The following is a 17626-nucleotide window of genomic DNA, read 5'->3' on the forward strand; positions in this document are numbered from 1 at the left end:
ACTACAGATGCGTGCCACCACCCCCTGCTAATTTTTTGTATTTTTAGTAGAGGTGGGTTTTCACCATGTTAGCCAGGATGGTCTCAATCTCCTGATCTCATGATCCACTGGACTCGGCCTCCCAAAGTGCTGGGATTATACAGGCATGAGCCACCACACCCAGCCTTGTCCTTTTTTTTTTTTTTTTTTTTTTGACCGGTCTCACTCTGTGGCCCAGGTTGGAGTGCAGTGGCACAATCATGGCTCAGTTCAGCCTCAACTTCCTGGACTTGAGCGATCCTCCCACCTCAGCCTCCTGAGTAGCTGGGGCGACAGGCGTGCACCTCCATGCCCAGGCTAATTTTTCTTTTTTCTTTTTTTTTTGTATCTTTGGTAGAGGTGTGGTTTCTTCTTTCTTCTTTCTTCTTTTTCTCCTTTTTTTTTTTTTTTTTTTTTTTTTTGAGACAGAGTCTCGCTTTGTCACCTAGGCTGGAGTGCAGTAGCACAATCTCAGGTCGTTGCAACCGCCACCCTTCGGGTTCAAGCAGTTCTGCCTCAGCCTCCGGAGTAGCTGGGATTACAGGTGTGTGCCACAACACCTGGCTAATTTTTGTAGTTTTCATAGAGATGGGGTATTGCCATGTTGGCCAGGCTGGTCTTGAACTCCTGACCTCGGGTGATCCGCCGGCCTCGGCCTCCCAAAATGCTGGGATTACAGGCGTGAGCCACCACACTTGGCAAGATGGGGTTTCGCCATGTTGGCCAGGTTGGACTCGAACTCAAGGGATCCGAACAGCTCAGCCTCCCAAAGTGCTGGGATTACAGGTGTGAGCCACCGCACCCCGGCCCAGCATTTGTCCCTTGGTGGACTGCCTTATTTCACTTAGCATAACGTCCTCAAGGTTCATCTATGTTGCAGCAGGTGTCAGAATTCCCATTGTGGTATACGACCCATTTTGTTTATCCATTCATCTGTTGATGGGCATTCAGGCTGTTTCTGCCTTTGGGCTGTTGTGAAGAATGCCGCTATCAACACGGGTGTGAGAATATCTGTTCAAGTCCCTGGCTATATTTAAATTCTTTTGGATATTTAGCCAGAAGTGGAATTACTGGATCATCTGGTAATTCTATTTTTGATTTTTTGAGGAACCACCAATACTATTTTTCACAGCAGCCGCAGCATTTTACACTCCCACCAGCAATGCACAAGGGTTCCATGAAATCACTAATTTTATAACTAACTTTTTTCCTGATTACATGTTCACTGTACTACATTTAGAAAATGCAAGAAATAAAATTTAGAAAATTAAAATTCCCCTTACTCTACATACTGGGACAGGACTTGAATTTTTATTATCCCCAACAAAGGGAAGAGAGCGTTTTTCTGGGACGATTGCGTTGCTATAGTGCCGAGGCCTGCCCTGCCCGAACCCAAGCTCTGCCGATCCCGCCGTCCCCGCGACCCCAAGGATCAGCAGTTGAAGTTCACGGAGTTGAACTGGCTTCTGAGTGTATTTGTGGATAATTCCTGGGAGGGTCGCAGACACGACATGGGGTTGTCACATTCTCTGTGGGTCTGTTTCCTCGTCTTTAAAAGCCGTCTCTGCGATGCCAGGGCAAAGCATAAAATGTTTAAGGAAACTGACTTGCCTAGAAAAGCACGTGCTACAAACACACCATCTACGTTCCGAACTGAGCTTCGGTGTTTTGACTGGAGGGCACCTGAGGAGGTCAGTACGGTCCCGCAAACACCAGCACCCAGATTGGCAAGCAGGGGGCAGGATAATTTCCCGCCCCCTCTTACTTCTTTAGGTGTCTATTGGTTGATTTTACCATCAGTCGCCCCTATCCTCCTATCATCGCCGCTATTTGTTCATACTCTCATTGGCCCTACCTGCAGTCGCTCTACGTAAGGGGCGTTCCAGAGTCAGCCACTGGGAGTCGCTGGATTCGGGTTTTAAAAAACGCGGGCAGTGAAGTGGGCGGAGCGAGCGATTTGAACGCGAGCGGCGCGGACTGCGGCCAAGCAGCGGCTCCTGTGAGGCTCGCGTCCCAGCGCTCTCTGGGCTCCCCAGAAGCCAGCCTTTCGCCCCCGGACCCGGCCGCCCAAGCAGGAGCCGTGGGGCCGGGCGCCGGCACCCTCCGCAGCGTGCCATGGGCCCGCGCCGCCGGATTCGCAAGCCCGAGGCCCCGAGAAGGCGCAGCCCGAGCCCGACCCCCGGCCCCTCCCGGCGGCGCCCCTCCTTAGGTAACTGGCCGCGGCCGCATCTCGTAGAGGAGAAAACCGAGGCTCGCAGGCGGAGCCCGGATCTCCCGAGTCCCGATCCCGTGGCCTTCCCTGCTGGGGGACAACGCGGTTCCGCCGTCTGGCATCCGCTCCGGGCACGGGCGGTGGCCGCCCTGCGAGGGACTGGAGCAGGCGGTTCCGAAAGCGGGAAGGGACCGGCGCAGCCACTTGGCTCCTAACGCCGTCTTCTTGTTAGGACTAGCGGTTACCCAGCGCCCACCGCCAACCAGGCATTGCGTCCCACTGTTCGTGCGTTATCTCAGCTTCATATCGTGCCCATTTTACAGCTAATGAGAAAGCCAAGGCACACGCCAGGGAGCTTGAGCAGAGTCACACAACTTTTTCTAGCGGACACGGGATTTCCAATCCTCTGTGTTTGTGCATTTTTAAATTGCAGAGGTATTGACTGCTTTCGGTGACGATATCAAACAGGAGTCCTCTTAGGAGGTGTCTTTCAGGGTTTTTTCCCTTCCGGGAGAGGCTGTTAGGCCTCGAACCGAGGCCCTCTGCGCTGCTCACGCTGTTGCCTTCCAGAGCTTGTGTCCGGGGAAAGAGGGGCCAAAATCTGTGTCTTCATTGTCTGTATGGTAGGCTGGTGGATGGGCGACCTAAGGGCAGGAGGAGGCAGAGGCCTGTATGGTACACGGTGGCAACAGCTGCTTTACTTATCTCTTAACTCTTGCTACATAGCTATGAAGAAGATGGGAAGTGTATTGTAGAGTTTGTCTGTTTCATTGTTTTTTGTAGAGACTCGGTCTCCCTATGTTACCCTGGTGATCCTCAAGTGATCCTCCTGCCTGGGCCTTCTAAAGTGCTGGGATTACAGGCATGAGCCACTGTGCCTATAGGCTTTTTGGTTTTTTGTGTTTTTTTGAGACCCATCGCCCAGGCTGGAGTGCAGTGATGCCATCAGGGCTCTTTGCAGCCTCAACTTCCCAGGCTTAGGTGATTCTCCCACCTCAGCCTCCCGAGCAGCTGGAACTACAGGCATATGCCACCTTGCCGGCTAATTTTTTGTGTTTTTAGTAGAGATGGGGTTTTGCCATGTTGCCTAGGCTGGAGTAGGTTGTTTCTAGATGTTGCTGTTGCAGATGGGATTTTTTTTCTTTCCGAAAACACAAGCATTTAACCTTTGCATCCAGCCAACTTGCTGAATTCTCGTTCATCCTAGTCTCTTAGTTGCTTCAATTGAAATTTTTACGTAGACTATTATGTCATTTGCACATAACTTTAGAATCTTCCATTTTCATATCTAAACATTTTATTTCTTATTGTATGGTATTAGTAAGGCCCTGAGACTCACTAAGAGTGGTGTTTTGGCCATCTTTGTCTTATTTGTAATTTTAACAGGAATATTAAGTATGATGTTTGCTGTTGCTTTCCAAGGTAGAAGCATCCTTCTACTCCTGATCAAATGGAAGGTTTATCTCAAATGGGCAGTCAACACTTCTTGGCAGTCCTACCACCTTTGTCTGGTATTCTTCCTTCAGTTTTAGAGACAGAGTCTCACTCTGTCGTCCAGGCTGTAATGCAGTGGTGCTATCTTGGCTCATTGCAGCCTTGACCTCCTGGGCTCATGCAATCCTCTTGCTTCAGCCTCCCGAATAGCTAGGATGACACGTGCACCACCATGCTTGACTATTTTTAAAGCTTTTTTGTAGAGACAAATTGTTTTGTCTCTACAAAAAAAAGCCACCGTGCCTGCCCTTTGTCTGAAATTCTTGCTTTTCCATTCTCCCCATGACTATTTCATACCTTTTTCTCCTTCCTCGACTTCCTACAGCTCCATTCCCCCTACTCTTAGCCAATGATGGCCTTGACTAGGTGTCCCCCTTCCTATTAAAGCTCTTCCTCCTTCTACATGGGGTCTTGGTCATATCCTCCTTTCACCTACAAGGGAGCTTTCTACCTGTGCTTAGATAAATCCAGACACTTAACACTGGCATTGGCACATGTGCTCTGGTATTTATGATCTTTTTTTTTTTTTTTGAGGTAGAGTTTCCCTCTTGTTGCCCAGTCTAGAGAGCAACGGTGATCTCGGCTTACCACAACCTCCACCTCTTGGGTTCAAGCGATTCTCCTGCCTCAGCCTCCTGAGTAGCTAGGATTACAGGCATGCGCCACCACATCTGGCTAATTTTGTATTTTTAGTAGAGATGGGGTTTCACCATGTTGGTCAGGCTGGTCTCCAACTGCCAACCTCAGGTGATCCGCCCACCTTGGCCTCCCAGAGTGCTGGGATTACAGGTGTGAGCCACCGCTCCCAACCATATTTATGATCTTAAGAGAAAGGACAGAGGTGTTTCCTTGACCCCACATTCTCACTTCCCTGTACCTCCCATTTCTATTTCCCTTCATAGCTCTGCTTTTAAAATAGCCAGACTTAGGTCCACATACATTGCGTCTGATTCCTCCCTTCCTAGTGACCCTACAACCCACTCCAATCTGACTCCCCACAACCACTACCCCACTTCTTATTTGCTTGAACTACTCCTGTCAGGGTCACCAGCACCTTTTGTAGTGCCAAATCCAGTAGGTGGGTCTGTGTTCTTACTGTGTCTCAGAAGCATTTGACGCAGTGGGCCTCTTTCTCCTTGAAGCATTCTGTTCCCTTGGCTTCCATGCCACTGGGCACTCTGGCAGTTCTGCTTAGTGTTCTTTACTGCTTGTGCTGCCTCCCTCCACTCCTTGATGTTGGACTTCCTTGACATTCTTTTCCTTTCTACCCCCTCCCTAGATGGTCTCATCTCCTCGGTGGCTCTAAATCCCACCGCGATTTACATTGACAGCTCTCAAATTTATGTATACTTGGATCTCTCCTCTAACCCCAGATACCTATATCTAACTGCCTTTCTATCTGAAGGCTCGTGGTTATGTTAAACTTAACACACCCAAAATTGAACTTCTGGTTACTCCCCTCCAGCCCCTTCATCCTCAGTTTGCCCATTTCAGCAAATGGCACAACTACCCACTCAGTTGTTCAAACCACAAGCCTGGGAGACCACCATCTCCAATACAAATGCAGGTCCAGATAATTCTACTTCCAAACTGCTCCTTAATCACTCCATTTTCACCATCTCTGCTCCCACTACCCTAGTCCAAGCCACTAGCATCTCTCAAGAACAACTGTGAGAGCCCCCTAATCAGCTGCTAATCCACTTCCACTCTGTCCCTTTCCACTTCTTTCCTTACACAGCAGCTGGAATGACCTTCAACATCTCTATCCTGCTTAAAACTCTTCCCTGGCTTCTTATTACATTAGGATTAAATTCCATCTTCTCATATTGGCATTTCAAGACCCAACTACTAAATTTTTGATCCCAGTTCTTTTCCATGATCTCTCTAATTGGTTACTTTGCAGAACCACTTGTTCTTGGTTCATGGATTTCATATCTCTGTTACCTCTCTGAGATTATTATCCATTTTTCTCTCGAGATTTCTGTCTCTTTTCTCTATTAACTCAATTTCGTCTGGTATTGGTTATTTTGTTTGTTGAGTTTGGTTCCTTTATTTCATGGTATTGGCCTTCTTAAATTGTTGGGTGATCTTTAGTTGTGTTCATCTTCACATTTTCTGTGAATGCTATGTCTTGTTTATTTTTTAATTTTATTTATTTATTTTTGTTTGTGACGGAGTCTTGCTCTTGTCACCCAGGCTGGAGTACAATGATGCGAGCTCAGCTCACTGCAGCCTCCACCTCCTGGGTTCAAGCGATTCTCCTGCCTCAGCCTTCCAAGTAGCTGGGATTACAGGTGCCCGCCACCCTGCCCAGCTAATTTTTGTATTTTTAGTAGAGATGGATTTCTCCATGTTGGTCAGGCTGGTCTCGAACTCCTGACCTCAGGTGATTCACCCACCTGGGCCTTCCAAAGTGCTGGATTATAGGCATGAACCACCGCACCCAGCCCTATGTCTGTTTATTAAAGACTGCCTCCAGTGACTGGATTGCCAACTGGTGGTGGGGAGGGACGGAGGTGTCAGTAGCTTCTCTCCTGGGTATGAGTCCTCCCTCTTTTAAATATCACCAGTCTCCTGGACACTGCCCTGTTTCATTGGCTTATGTTCCCTAGCCTCACCCAAGGATGATCTTCTCTGCCGGCTGCCTGGCATAGGCCGTCTCTGGATTGTCTCACCTTCCCCACTTGCTCTTGCAGCTCTTCTAACACTTTGTGATTAGTTTATTGCATTAAATGCCTTCTGTTGAACTTGGTGTAGAGTCTCTTTGCTTGGCTGGATCTTGAATAACATTTCTGAAACGATTTTATCCTTCAAAATGTTATTTTTGTATTTTGTTTGTTCAGCTTATCGGAGGTTCACTCATCTTGGTCCTTGGTTGTGATTATGGAGCAACTGTGCTGTTTTTTCTTTAACTTTCATTTTCACTAACTTATTATCTAATATTTCTTTTGTTCTATCTTGTTGTGGTTTACTTTAATAACTCTCTAATACTTAATTTGAATGCTTAGCTCAGATATCTTTTAATGTTCTTGTTTTCTAATTGGTACACTTTAAGGCTATGCATTTTCCTCTAGTACTATTTTGGCTGTATCTCGCAGGTTTTGGGGTATGGGCTTTTTATTGTTATTCATTTCTAAATAGTCTAATTTCAATTAAGTTTCCTCTTCAACACAGGGTTAGTTAGAAGAAACTGGTTTTTATATTCATGGGTTTTTAATTTCCAATTAGAGAATTTGACTTTTTTGATTTCTACTTTTGGGGATGTTTTTAAGATGATTTTCTTTTTTGTTCTTGTTGGAACCAGGATTTGAGCCAAAGACTCTGACTCCACAGCCCAGGTGCCTGACACTGGCACTGAGTTAGGCCACTCCTTACGCAGGTCTCAGCTTGGCCACTAATGAGGGCTGACCAACTGTCTTCACCTCGCTGGGCCTCAGGATAATCAAGACAAGGGAATTGTACTAGTCCCTCAGATTCTTTCCAGCTGTAAAAAACAAATAAGAAATCTAAAAACAAAATAATTGAGCTTCCAATCTAGGTGAGAAAGATCTAAGACTTGTACAAAGTCCTGCAAAGCCCAGAGGAGGACGGTCACCCATCTGTTTGGAAGGGATCAGGATTCGGAAAAGACTTCATGGAAGAGTTAGCATTTAAAATCAAATGCAGAGGATCATTCACTCATTCATTTAACAAATATTTATTTAGCACCTATTTGCCGTTTTCTAGTTGCTGAAGATAGCAGCAAAATAACGATATATCAGGTTGATGCAAAAGTAATTGTGGTTTTTGCCATAACTGCAATGACTTTTGCACCAACCTAATAAAAAGACAAAAATCCCTGTTCTGTGGAGTGTAGGCACGTAGATATAGTTTAGTGATTTGACAGCTTACCTGACTCAGCCAAGCTGCAAGGCATCACCTATTTTCCACTGAACTTACCTTTCTTTTGCTCAGGCCCTTCCTCCCGTCAACATGGTCGGCGGAGACAAGCTTGGCTAAAGGAGATCCGAAAGCTTCAGAAGAGCACACACCTCTTGATAAGGAAGTACCCCTTCAGCCGCCTGGTGAGCTCTGGGAGCTTCCCACCAACCCCTATACCACCCTCCTTTTTAAAATTTTCCCAGGTATTAGGGACCCTACTGTGTCTTACCTAAATGACCAAGGGATCTCTTCTGTAACCTGGTAGGGGAATCTTTTCGGAAAACATGAGCCCTCTAAGAGCACCTTGTACTTCTTTGTGGAATTGATTTCTAACCCCTACTACCTTTTCAAAACTGTAGTTTTTGACTATATAAATAGGAACTCTCTCATTTGTCCACCCTTGGATCCCTTTTCCTATCCTGGGAGATTGCTTCCCATCACCAGTAAGAGATCTGCCAGTTCCTAAGCTCCCAGGAGTCAACACCGCTCCTAATTGGGTCCTAAGATTAAGGGCCAGGAAAAAATAATGGAAAGGAGGATTCACTGGAACTCATGGAGAGCATCATTGTCCCTTGAATCTCTCTTCTGTTACTCCCTACTCCTACTCCTCCCCATCCCCACTCCTTCACAGGCAAGAGAAATATGTGTTCAATTCACTCGTGGTGTGGACTTCAATTGGCAAGCCCAGGCCCTATTGGCCCTACAAGAGGTAAGAAGGCGCCAAGGCACAATTGGGTGAGGGCTGAGTGGGAGAAAGAGGCAGCCTAGAATTCTCCAAGGCTGACTGGAGTGTCACATGCTGAATCTGACCTCCTGGAAAAGAACAACAAGGTAACCCCTGAGGGTTTGGAGGCTGGATTCTGTGTGGTGATAGCAGAATTCCCTGACAAAGTTCGGTCTCATTCTGTGAACAGTTTCCTACAGTCCTTTGTGCCCTGAGATTAAGTTTAGCCGGTCTGCAAGAAAAAGCAGCCCATGCCCCTTCATCTGTGTCTATCTTTTTTTCTCTTTCTGTCTCCAGGCAGCAGAAGCATTTCTAGTTCATCTCTTTGAAGATGCCTATCTCCTCACCTTACATGCCGGCCGAGTTACTCTCTTCCCAAAGGATGTGCAACTGGCCCGGAGGATCCGGGGCATTGAGGCGGGACTCGGCTGAGCTCCTGCGCCCAGTGTTTCTGTCAGTCTTTCCTGCTCAGCCAGGGGGTAAGCGCACCCACTTTCTCATGACTGGGGCTGGAATTTCTCAAGGAATTTCCTTTCTCCATCCTTAGTCCCTTGCCACCTCACCTTCCCTTTGTTCTCTAGTAAAGGTTTGATCTAGTTTTGACTACCTGGGACTATGTGGCTTGTGCCCTTTTGTACAATGTTAGATAAAAGATATCCTTCTATTAAATAATGACCAGATGACCCCAATTTCTTTTGGTTATTGTTGTTGTTTTATTTTTATGAAACAGGGTCTCACTCTGTCACCGGTGGTGCCATCGTGGCTCGCTGCAACTCCTGCCTTGGCCTCCCAAAGTGTTGAGATTATAAGAATCAGATGACCTCATTTTGATTAAGAGAAAACTTTCTCTTTTTTGATTAAGAGGAAGTTTTCTTACTTTTGAAAATGGCTTGTTAGTAAGTGTGCTTCCTTAATTTCAGGGATGATACCAGGGACTCTCCGGAGCCATGACTAGATCCAGTGGACTCTGCGATGCTGTCTGGAATTTGCTGTCTCTGAACAGTATGTGCATGTTGCTTTAAACTTTTTTTTTTTTTTTTTTTTTTTTTGAGAAGGAGGAGACTGCGTGACTTTCCTCTGTAACAGAGGTAATATATGAGACAATCAACACCATTCCAAAGGCCTGAAAATAATTTTCAGATAAAGAGACTCCAAGGTTGACTTTAGTTTGTGAGTTACTCATGTGACTATTTGAGGATTTTGAAAACATCAGATTTGCTGTGGTATGGGAAAAAGGATATGTACTTATTATTTTAGATCTTTCTGTAGTATTTACATTTTTTACTATATGTACATTTGTACTTCCATTTTACACATAAGGGAAAAAATAAGAGGAGAGCACTTTGAGCAGTTGCCTGGAAGGCTGGGCATTTCCAGCATATAGTCCTCTTCCCTTCAGAGTAGTCTCACCATTAGTGGCAGCATCAAGTAACTGAGTGGACTGTGCTTGTCAATACATGTGTAGCTTTTCAGAAACTTAAATGGGGATGAATAGAAAATCTGTAAGCTTTGATGTTCTGGTTCCTTCTAGTAAATTCCTGTCAAAATCAATTCAGAAATTCTAACTTGTAGAATTTAACATTTTACTCTTGTAAATCATAGAAGATGTATCTTATCAGTTCAGGATTTTAAAGTACTGTTTTGATGCCTTTACAGGTATTTTCATAGTTTCTTTGTAGAGAGATAATAAAAATCAAAATAATTATTTAATGAAAATGGACTTACTGTTATAGCATAGAGATTATACTATACTTTTTGTACGTTAACAATAAGTTCTTTGTTTGCAAACAGCCACAATTTAAACAAAATAATTAAGGGAGGTGGTTTTGCTTCTGATGGAGTAGAGTATGACCAGATGAAAACCTTGCCCTTCTGTTGTAACTGAAAGCAATTTAAAAGATTTCCAGAGACATGGGAAGTGTCGCCCAAAGATATGAGATCTGTATGTGGTGAAAATGATTAGTGAGGGCAGACTACTAATAATGATGTGTCAGTCAACTGAGTTCAGAGACAGATTAAAGAGATGCACAAAGTTCTATTGTTTAATACTTTTTTTTTTCCCTGAGACGGAGTCTCTCTCTGTCGCCCAGGCTGGAGTCCAATAGCACGATCTCAGCTCACTGTAACCTCCGCCTCTTGGGTTCAAACGATTCTCCTGTCTCAGCCTCCCTAGTAGCTGGTATTACAGGCATCCACCATCATGCCTGGCTAATTTTTGTATTTTTGTAGAGACAGGGTTTCACCATGTTGGCCAGGCTGGTCTTGAACTCCTGACCTCAAGTGATCCACCCGCCTCAGCCTCCCAAAGTGCTGGGATTACAGGCATGAGCCACCACACCCAGCCTGTTTAATAAATTTTAAGCCTTTGGAAAAACCTCTTCCTGTTTGACATCAGCTTATTTTTATGCAGGCATTCAAATAAAGCTTATCTAGCCACAAATATATTTAATGTTCTTGTCAGTGTCGTTAGTTAGAAGAGTATAATCTTCCTCTAGTTTTCGTTAAATTGACACTTCTCAGCTCTCTTGAAATTGTACTAACCAGTAAGTATATTGCTGCAATACTTATACATCATGTTCAAATGCCAGGCAGGATGCGGGCTCTCAGCAACACATATCATATATTTATATGATAACATGAGAATAAGTGGTTTACATCATGATATTGTTACATAATATTGTTACAGTTTACTATGAATTTTGTGCACTTATGATGTTGTTGGGTTTTTTGTTTTCTGTTTTTCCCAGATGGAGTCTTGCTTTGTCGCCCAGGCTTGTGTGCGGTGGCATGATCTTGGCTCATTCAACCTCCACCTCCTGGGTTCAAGCAATTCTCCTGCCTCAGCCTCCCGAGTAGCTGGGATTATAGGCCCACGCCACCACACCCAGCTAATTTTTGTATTTTTAGTAGAGATTGGGTTTCACCATGTTGGCCAGGCTGGTCTTGAACTCCTGACCTCGTGGTACACCCACCTCAGCCTCCCAAAGTGCTGGGATTACAGGCGTGAGCCACCATGCCTGGCCAGGTTTTTGTTTTATGTATTTTTTTATTTCTTTTTTTAATTTTTAATTTGATTTTATTTTTTGTAGGGGCAAGGCTTTGCCACATTGCCTAAGCCAGTTTTGAACTCCTGAGCTCAAGCAGTCTGCCTGACTCAGTCTCCCAGAGTGCTGGGATTGCAGGTGTGAGCCACCACTCCTGGCCATATTTATTTTTGAGAGAAAGGGGGATCTCACTCTGTCACCCAGTCTGGAATGCAGTGGAACAATCATAGCTCATTGCAGCCTCAAACTCCTGGGCTCAAGCAATCCTCCCACCTCGGCCTCCCAAGTATTTTGAACTATAGGTACTTGCCACCACGCCCTTGTTTTATTTTTTTATTTTGTTTTTCCCTACTTTCAGGGTGATTTCATCAACATTCTTTTCTAACCTTTCAATTAAATTTTTTATTTCTGATTTCATGTTTTTAATATCCAATTAACTCCTTATTTTGGGAATGTAACTTTTTTGTAGTATTCCAATCAGTCAGCATTCACTTAAAAAAAAGAAACAGAAATAACTCCAGATATTTCAAGCAAAAAGGGATTTGGTGGAAGGGGTTGGCTATAGTAATGTCAGGAAGGCTGTATGAGCCAAAGAGAAGAGGATGCTGCCCATAGATCAGGAAGCTCCCAGTGCCTGCCCCCACTGCTGCTCTGCTGGAAGCACAGCCCTGCCATCATTGCATTGAACTGTACCACTGCCACTGAACAAAGTCAGGATCCCCCACTATGACCATTGTATCATGCCCGGCTGACTCTGCAATATCATTTTGATGTGTCTTCAGTATGGATTTCTTTTTTTTTTTTTTTTTTGAGTCAGAGACTCACTCTGTCACCCAGGTTGGAGTGCAGTGGCGCGATCTCCAACTTTCTCAGTTTTCTTTGATGGGAGAGTGGTCCAAATGACCTTTTCTGCCATTACTGGAAGTTGAAGTTTGATGTGTCTCTTGATTTTCTCATACTCATCATTACTTTAGTATGTACTTATTGCCATTAAAATAAAACAAAAATAACTTAAATTTATTCAACATCGAACAACACATGCTGTCATATATAACAATCAAGACTCTCAATTGCAAGTTTGGGAACCCCAACTCAAACTGACTTAAGAGGAGAAGGTTCATGTAACTGAAAAGCCCAGAGACATTTCTGGTTTCACTATGGTCAAATTGAAGAGCTGTAACAAAGTCATGAGATTTGGTCTCTCTCTTCATCCTTTTCTGCTTCTGTTGGTATCACTTTCAGGCAGGCCTTCAGAACCTGTGAATTGAGCACGTCATGTGGCAAAGGGGAATTAAGAGTGCTAATCAGCTGACATTAAAATAGGGAGATTTTAGAAGAAAAAAAGGACAAAGCAAAAAATGGGGAGAGTACCTTGAAATTTTGGGAGGGCCCAATGTAATCACAAGTGCCATTAAAAATGGAAGAGGGAGAGAGAGGCGTGTTAGAGATAGGAGTGGGGGAATGGTCAGGCACATGCAACCTTGCTGGCATTGAAGATGGAGGGAGAGATCACAGACTGACGAGTCTAGGTGGCCTCTAGCAGTGAAGAGGCAAGGAAGCGGATTTTCTTCTAGAACCTCCAGAAATTAAAACAGGCCTGCCCATACCTTGATTTTTAGCCCAGTGAAACTTGTGTCAGACTGCTAAACTACAGAACTGTAAGAATATGTGTTTTATCTAAGCCACTAAATTGTTGCTAATTTGTTACAGCAGCAATAGGAAACTAATACAAGTGGTTTCCCAAGGAAATTTGAGGCTTCTTAACAGGTAAGAGAGAATGTAGACAGGGCAGACAAAAATAACAGATGTCTACTATACCACATATGGTGTTATGGTAGACATTGGTTTTCATCCACAGTTCCGGGCTTATAACTGCCATAGCCCTTGTTAGTTCTTTTGTTGTAATATTGGGTGTGTGTTAGGCCTCAGGAAACAGAATCTCTCCTTCTCCTGCCTTCCTTTCACCTGCCCCAAGGCAGGACTCTGATCTTTTTCAGGCTTTCAGATTGTGGGTCTTAAGATCCTCCCCAGAGAGGTTCTCCCTATATCCTGGGGGAAGGAATGCTGAGGTCCTGAAGCTTCCATAAAAACCCATGAGGACAGTTCAGGGAGCTTCCTGATACCTGGATACGGGGAGGTTCCTGGAGGGTGGCGCCCTCCACCCCCTCACCTACGGAGGACTTGGAAGCTCTGTGTCCATTCCCCCATACCTCGCCCCACATGTCTCTTTATCTGTTTCCTTTTTTGTTGTTGTTTTTCATGCATTTTTTTTATTTTTAATTTTTCATTTATTTTTTTGAGATGGAGTCTCACTCTGTCGCCCAGGCTGGAGTGCAGTGGCACGATCTTGGCTCACTGCAACCTCCACCTCCCAGGTTCAGACGATTCTCCTACCTCAGCCTCCCAAGTAGCTGGGATTACAGGCAAGGGCCACCACACCTGGCTGCTAATAAACTGGTAAATGTGTTTCCATGAGTTCTGTGAGCCACTCCACCAAATTAATTAAACTCAAAGAGGGGTTCACAGGAACCCCAACTTGAAGCCAGTCAGTTCCAGAGGCCCGGACTTGTGACTGGTGTTTGGGGGATGGGCAGTCTTGGGGACGGAACCCTCAACCTGTGGGATCTGACACCATCTCTGGGTAGACAGTGTCAGAAATGAATTAAAGGACACCCAGCTGGTGTCCACTGCTTGGTGTGTGGGGAAACCACCCCCAACATTTGGTCACAGAAATCTTCTGCATCGATGATTGTTGTGCTGTGAGAATGAGGAAAAGCATGGTTAGAGTTCTCCCTACATACCGTGTGAAGCACTGTGTCACAATTACACATTTTTAAAAGCCAAATGGCACCTACATTTTTTTTTTTTTTTTTTGCCATTACTTTCAGTGGCAACAACCACAATTACTTTTGCACCAACCTAATAATATACTTTGAGCAGCATTAGAGTTTTATTTTATTTTATATACTTTGGATTTATTTTAGTGCTGTTTACAGGGACTGAAAAGCTCCCTTCTTTTTAAACGATTTTCTAATTAAAGTATAACATACACACCAAAAATCCAAATGTATACAGATTACAATTTTATAGCTCAATTAGTTTTCACAAACTAAAATTAATGCATCCCAGAAGCCTGCCCCATTCTAGTCAATACTTACTTTGCCGAGGATAATTGTTATCCTAACGGTTTCTTTCTTTTTTTTTTTTTTTTTTGATGGAGTTTTGCTCTTGTCGCCCAGGCTGGGTGGGGTGCGTGGCCCAGGCTAGGGTGCAGTGGCACGATCTCAGCTCATTGCAACCTCTGCCTCCCGGGTTCAAGTGATTCTCCTGCTTCAGCCTCCTGAGTAGCTGGGATTACAGGCACGCACCACCATGTCTGGCTAATTTTTGTATTTTTAGTAGAGACAAGATTTCACCATGTTGGCCAGGCTGGTCTCAAACTCTTGACCTCAGGCAATCTACCTGCCTGGCCTCCCAAAGTGCTGGGATTGCAGGTGTGAGCCACCACGCCCAGCCTGTCTTGACTTTTAATACCATAGATTTGTTTTGATTGTTGTAGTAAGTGGAATTATAGAGCATATATTCTTTTGTGTTTTTCAGTCAACATGTTTGCGAAATTTATATTTTCTCATGTGTTTATAGGTGTTAATTCTTACTGCTGCATAGGGTTTCATTGTGTGAATATACCTAAATTTTTTTTTTCTTTTTTTTAGTGAAAGCAAGTTTATTAAGAAAGTGAAGGAATAAAGAATAGCTACTATGTAGGCAGAGCAGCCTATGCCTAAATTTGTATATTTCCATTCCATTGAACATTTGGATAGTTTCAAGCTTGGGGATTACAAATATTGGCTATTGACTTTTGCCTCAAAAACAAACAAAAAAAAAGAGACTTGGGGATTCTTTTTTTGGGGGGGGGGGGTTGTTTGTTTGAGACAGGGTCTTACTCTGTCACCCATGCTAGAGGGCATTGGTGTGATCACACTTTACTTCAGCCTCAACCTCCCCAGGCTCAGGTGATCCTCCCACCTCAGCTTCTCGAGTAGCTGGGACTACAGGAGCACACCACCACAACTGGCTAATTTTTTTTTTTTTTTTTTTTTTTTTAGACAGAGTCTCACTCTGTCACCAGGCTGGAGTACAGTGGCGCGATCTTGGCTCACTGCAACCTCCACCTTCTAGGTTCAAGCTATTCTCGTGCCTCAGCCTCCCGAGTAGCTGGGATTATAGGCACACACCACCACATCCAGCTAATTTTTGCATTTTTAGTAGAGATGGAGTTTCACCATGTTGACCAGGATGGGCTTGATCTTCTGACCTCATGATCTGCCTGCCTCGGCCTCCCAAAGTGCTAGGATTACGGGAGTGAACCACCACGCCCGGCCATTTTTGTATTTATTTTAGTGGAGATGGGGTTTCTCCATGTTGCCCAGACTGGTCTCAAACTCCTGGGCTCAAGCGATCCACTCTCCTCAGCCTCCCACAGTGCTGGGATTTCAGGTATGAGCCATTGCACCCAGCCTGAGAGGCAGTTCTTTGTAAAGTTTTTATAAATGTTCTGAATGTGCGAAGGAAATTAATTTCCAATGCACAAATATATATATATGTGTGTGTGTGTGTGTGTGTTTAAAAATTCCGACTGAGCACCTCTAATCCTAGCACTTTGGAAAGCTGAAGCAGGAGGATTGCTTGAGGTCAGGATTTTGAGACAAGACCAGCCTGGGCAACAGTGAGCCCCTGTCTCTATTTTTCTTTTTTTTTTTTTTTTTCTTTTTTTTGGACAGAGTCTCGCTTTGTCACCCAGGCTGGAGGGAAGTGGCATGATCTCAGCTCACTGCAACCTCCAACTCCCAAGTTCAAGCAATTCTCCTGCCTCAGCCTCCAGGACCCTGTCTGTATTTTTTTTTTTTTTTAAATAAATAAATAAAAATTCTGTGTAACTTTGTAAATCTGTGTTTTGTGCACTTTTCTGAGAGGAGCCATGATTTCCGTGAGATCCTCAAGTCCACCCTCCATAGATGGTTATGAACCCCCTTTCTAAAATTCTATGAGTTATTCTGCCTCTAACCTCACATAAATATTCTCAGTAAGTATATTGCATATTTTTGCATAGATTTTTAAGAAATGTGTAACAAGTCATTTGACACATATTTGTTGAATATTTGCCTCAATTGCCTCAATTTTCCATCCCACAGGACATCCCTCCACTTGAGTGACAGAGTAATAATAATGCCTTACATTGATACAGCTTTTCAATGTATAATGCTCTTTCAGCACTGATCTGATGCTCTCAACTGCAGACAACACGTCACTTATATAAGACAGATTTAGAGCTCCCAAGACATTGAGTGGATTAATAAACCAAATTCCTCTTGAAGGAGCAGCCGAAGCATTTGAATTGAGAATTTCTCCCCTCCCTTCCTGGCACTGGGCCAATATTGCTACACCATGTTACAGCAGAGGGGTAGAAGTAGATTCCTAATTGTTTCTACGATCAGTTTAAGTTCCCTGCTTTTCTGCAGTGTTTATTACAAACCTCCAAATCCATGGCCCCTGCATGCTGTTTAGGGAAGCCTATTTGTCTGCTCTGTATTTACCAGCAGCCTGCCTGACTCACTTCTATTTGGCCTGGCCCACCAAATCCAGGTAGCCCCAAATCATCCTTGTTTCTGCCCAAAAATACTCATCCTCTCCCAAGCCCCAACCAGCATCCTTCAAACACCAGTGGGACTCAGCACATCTTCAACTGCTTCACTTTGCTGATCACTTTTTAAAAAGTCAGTACTCATCCATTCCTGAGAGCCCTGAAATCCTTGGCTGGGCTGGAGGCCTTGGTGTCTCCAGCCCTGTGTTTTGGCATAGGCTGTGGGGAGAGCCTGCTTGAGTTGTGCACATCCATGGGAACTCTACAGGGCTGTGGTCCTGGGGGGCAAGGCTGTTTCCCTCTATGTTCATGCAGTGGAGTTTTCTGGAGAGAGGAGTAGGGGAGGACGGCTGAGTCTCGTCCAGCAGTGGGCTGTCTTAAGAGGCACTGATAGGCTCCAAGTGGGGAAAGGAAAGGGCTCTGGCAATTTCCAGGATGACACTAGGTCTAGGCACTGGGTCTGAAACTGCTTCATGGACCTTTTTTTTTTTTCTTTTTTTTTTTGAGACGGAGTCTCGCTCTGTCGCCCAGGCTGGAACGCAGTGGCCGGATCTCAGCTTACTGCAAGCTCC

The 17626-nt window shown here is 44.6% G+C and overlaps 1 protein-coding gene across 2 annotated transcripts; it reads left to right on the top strand.

Annotated features, from left to right (window-relative positions):
• The first annotated feature begins 1925 nt into the window (after positions 1–1925).
• CENPA (centromere protein A) lies at positions 1926–16217 on the top strand. Of its 2 annotated transcripts, XR_003309547.1 has the most exons (6): positions 1926–2227; positions 7679–7788; positions 8277–8354; positions 8667–8848; positions 9290–9371; positions 16195–16217. XR_003309547.1 is itself a non-coding variant. In XM_023230004.1 (5 exons), the coding sequence occupies exons 1-4, from the start codon at positions 2134–2136 to the stop codon at positions 8799–8801; spliced, it is 417 nt and encodes a 138-aa protein (XP_023085772.1). In that variant the 5' UTR covers positions 1926–2133; the 3' UTR covers positions 8802–8848; positions 9290–9920. The 2 variants fall into 2 exon arrangements, 1 of the variants encoding a protein (XP_023085772.1); XM_023230004.1 differs by lacking the exon at positions 16195–16217 and having other exon boundaries at positions 9290–9920.
• The last annotated feature ends 1409 nt before the right edge of the window (positions 16218–17626 follow it).

This window comes from Piliocolobus tephrosceles, chromosome 15 (genome assembly GCF_002776525.5).
Source record: "Piliocolobus tephrosceles isolate RC106 chromosome 15, ASM277652v3, whole genome shotgun sequence".
Lineage (NCBI taxonomy): Eukaryota > Metazoa > Chordata > Mammalia > Primates > Cercopithecidae > Piliocolobus > Piliocolobus tephrosceles.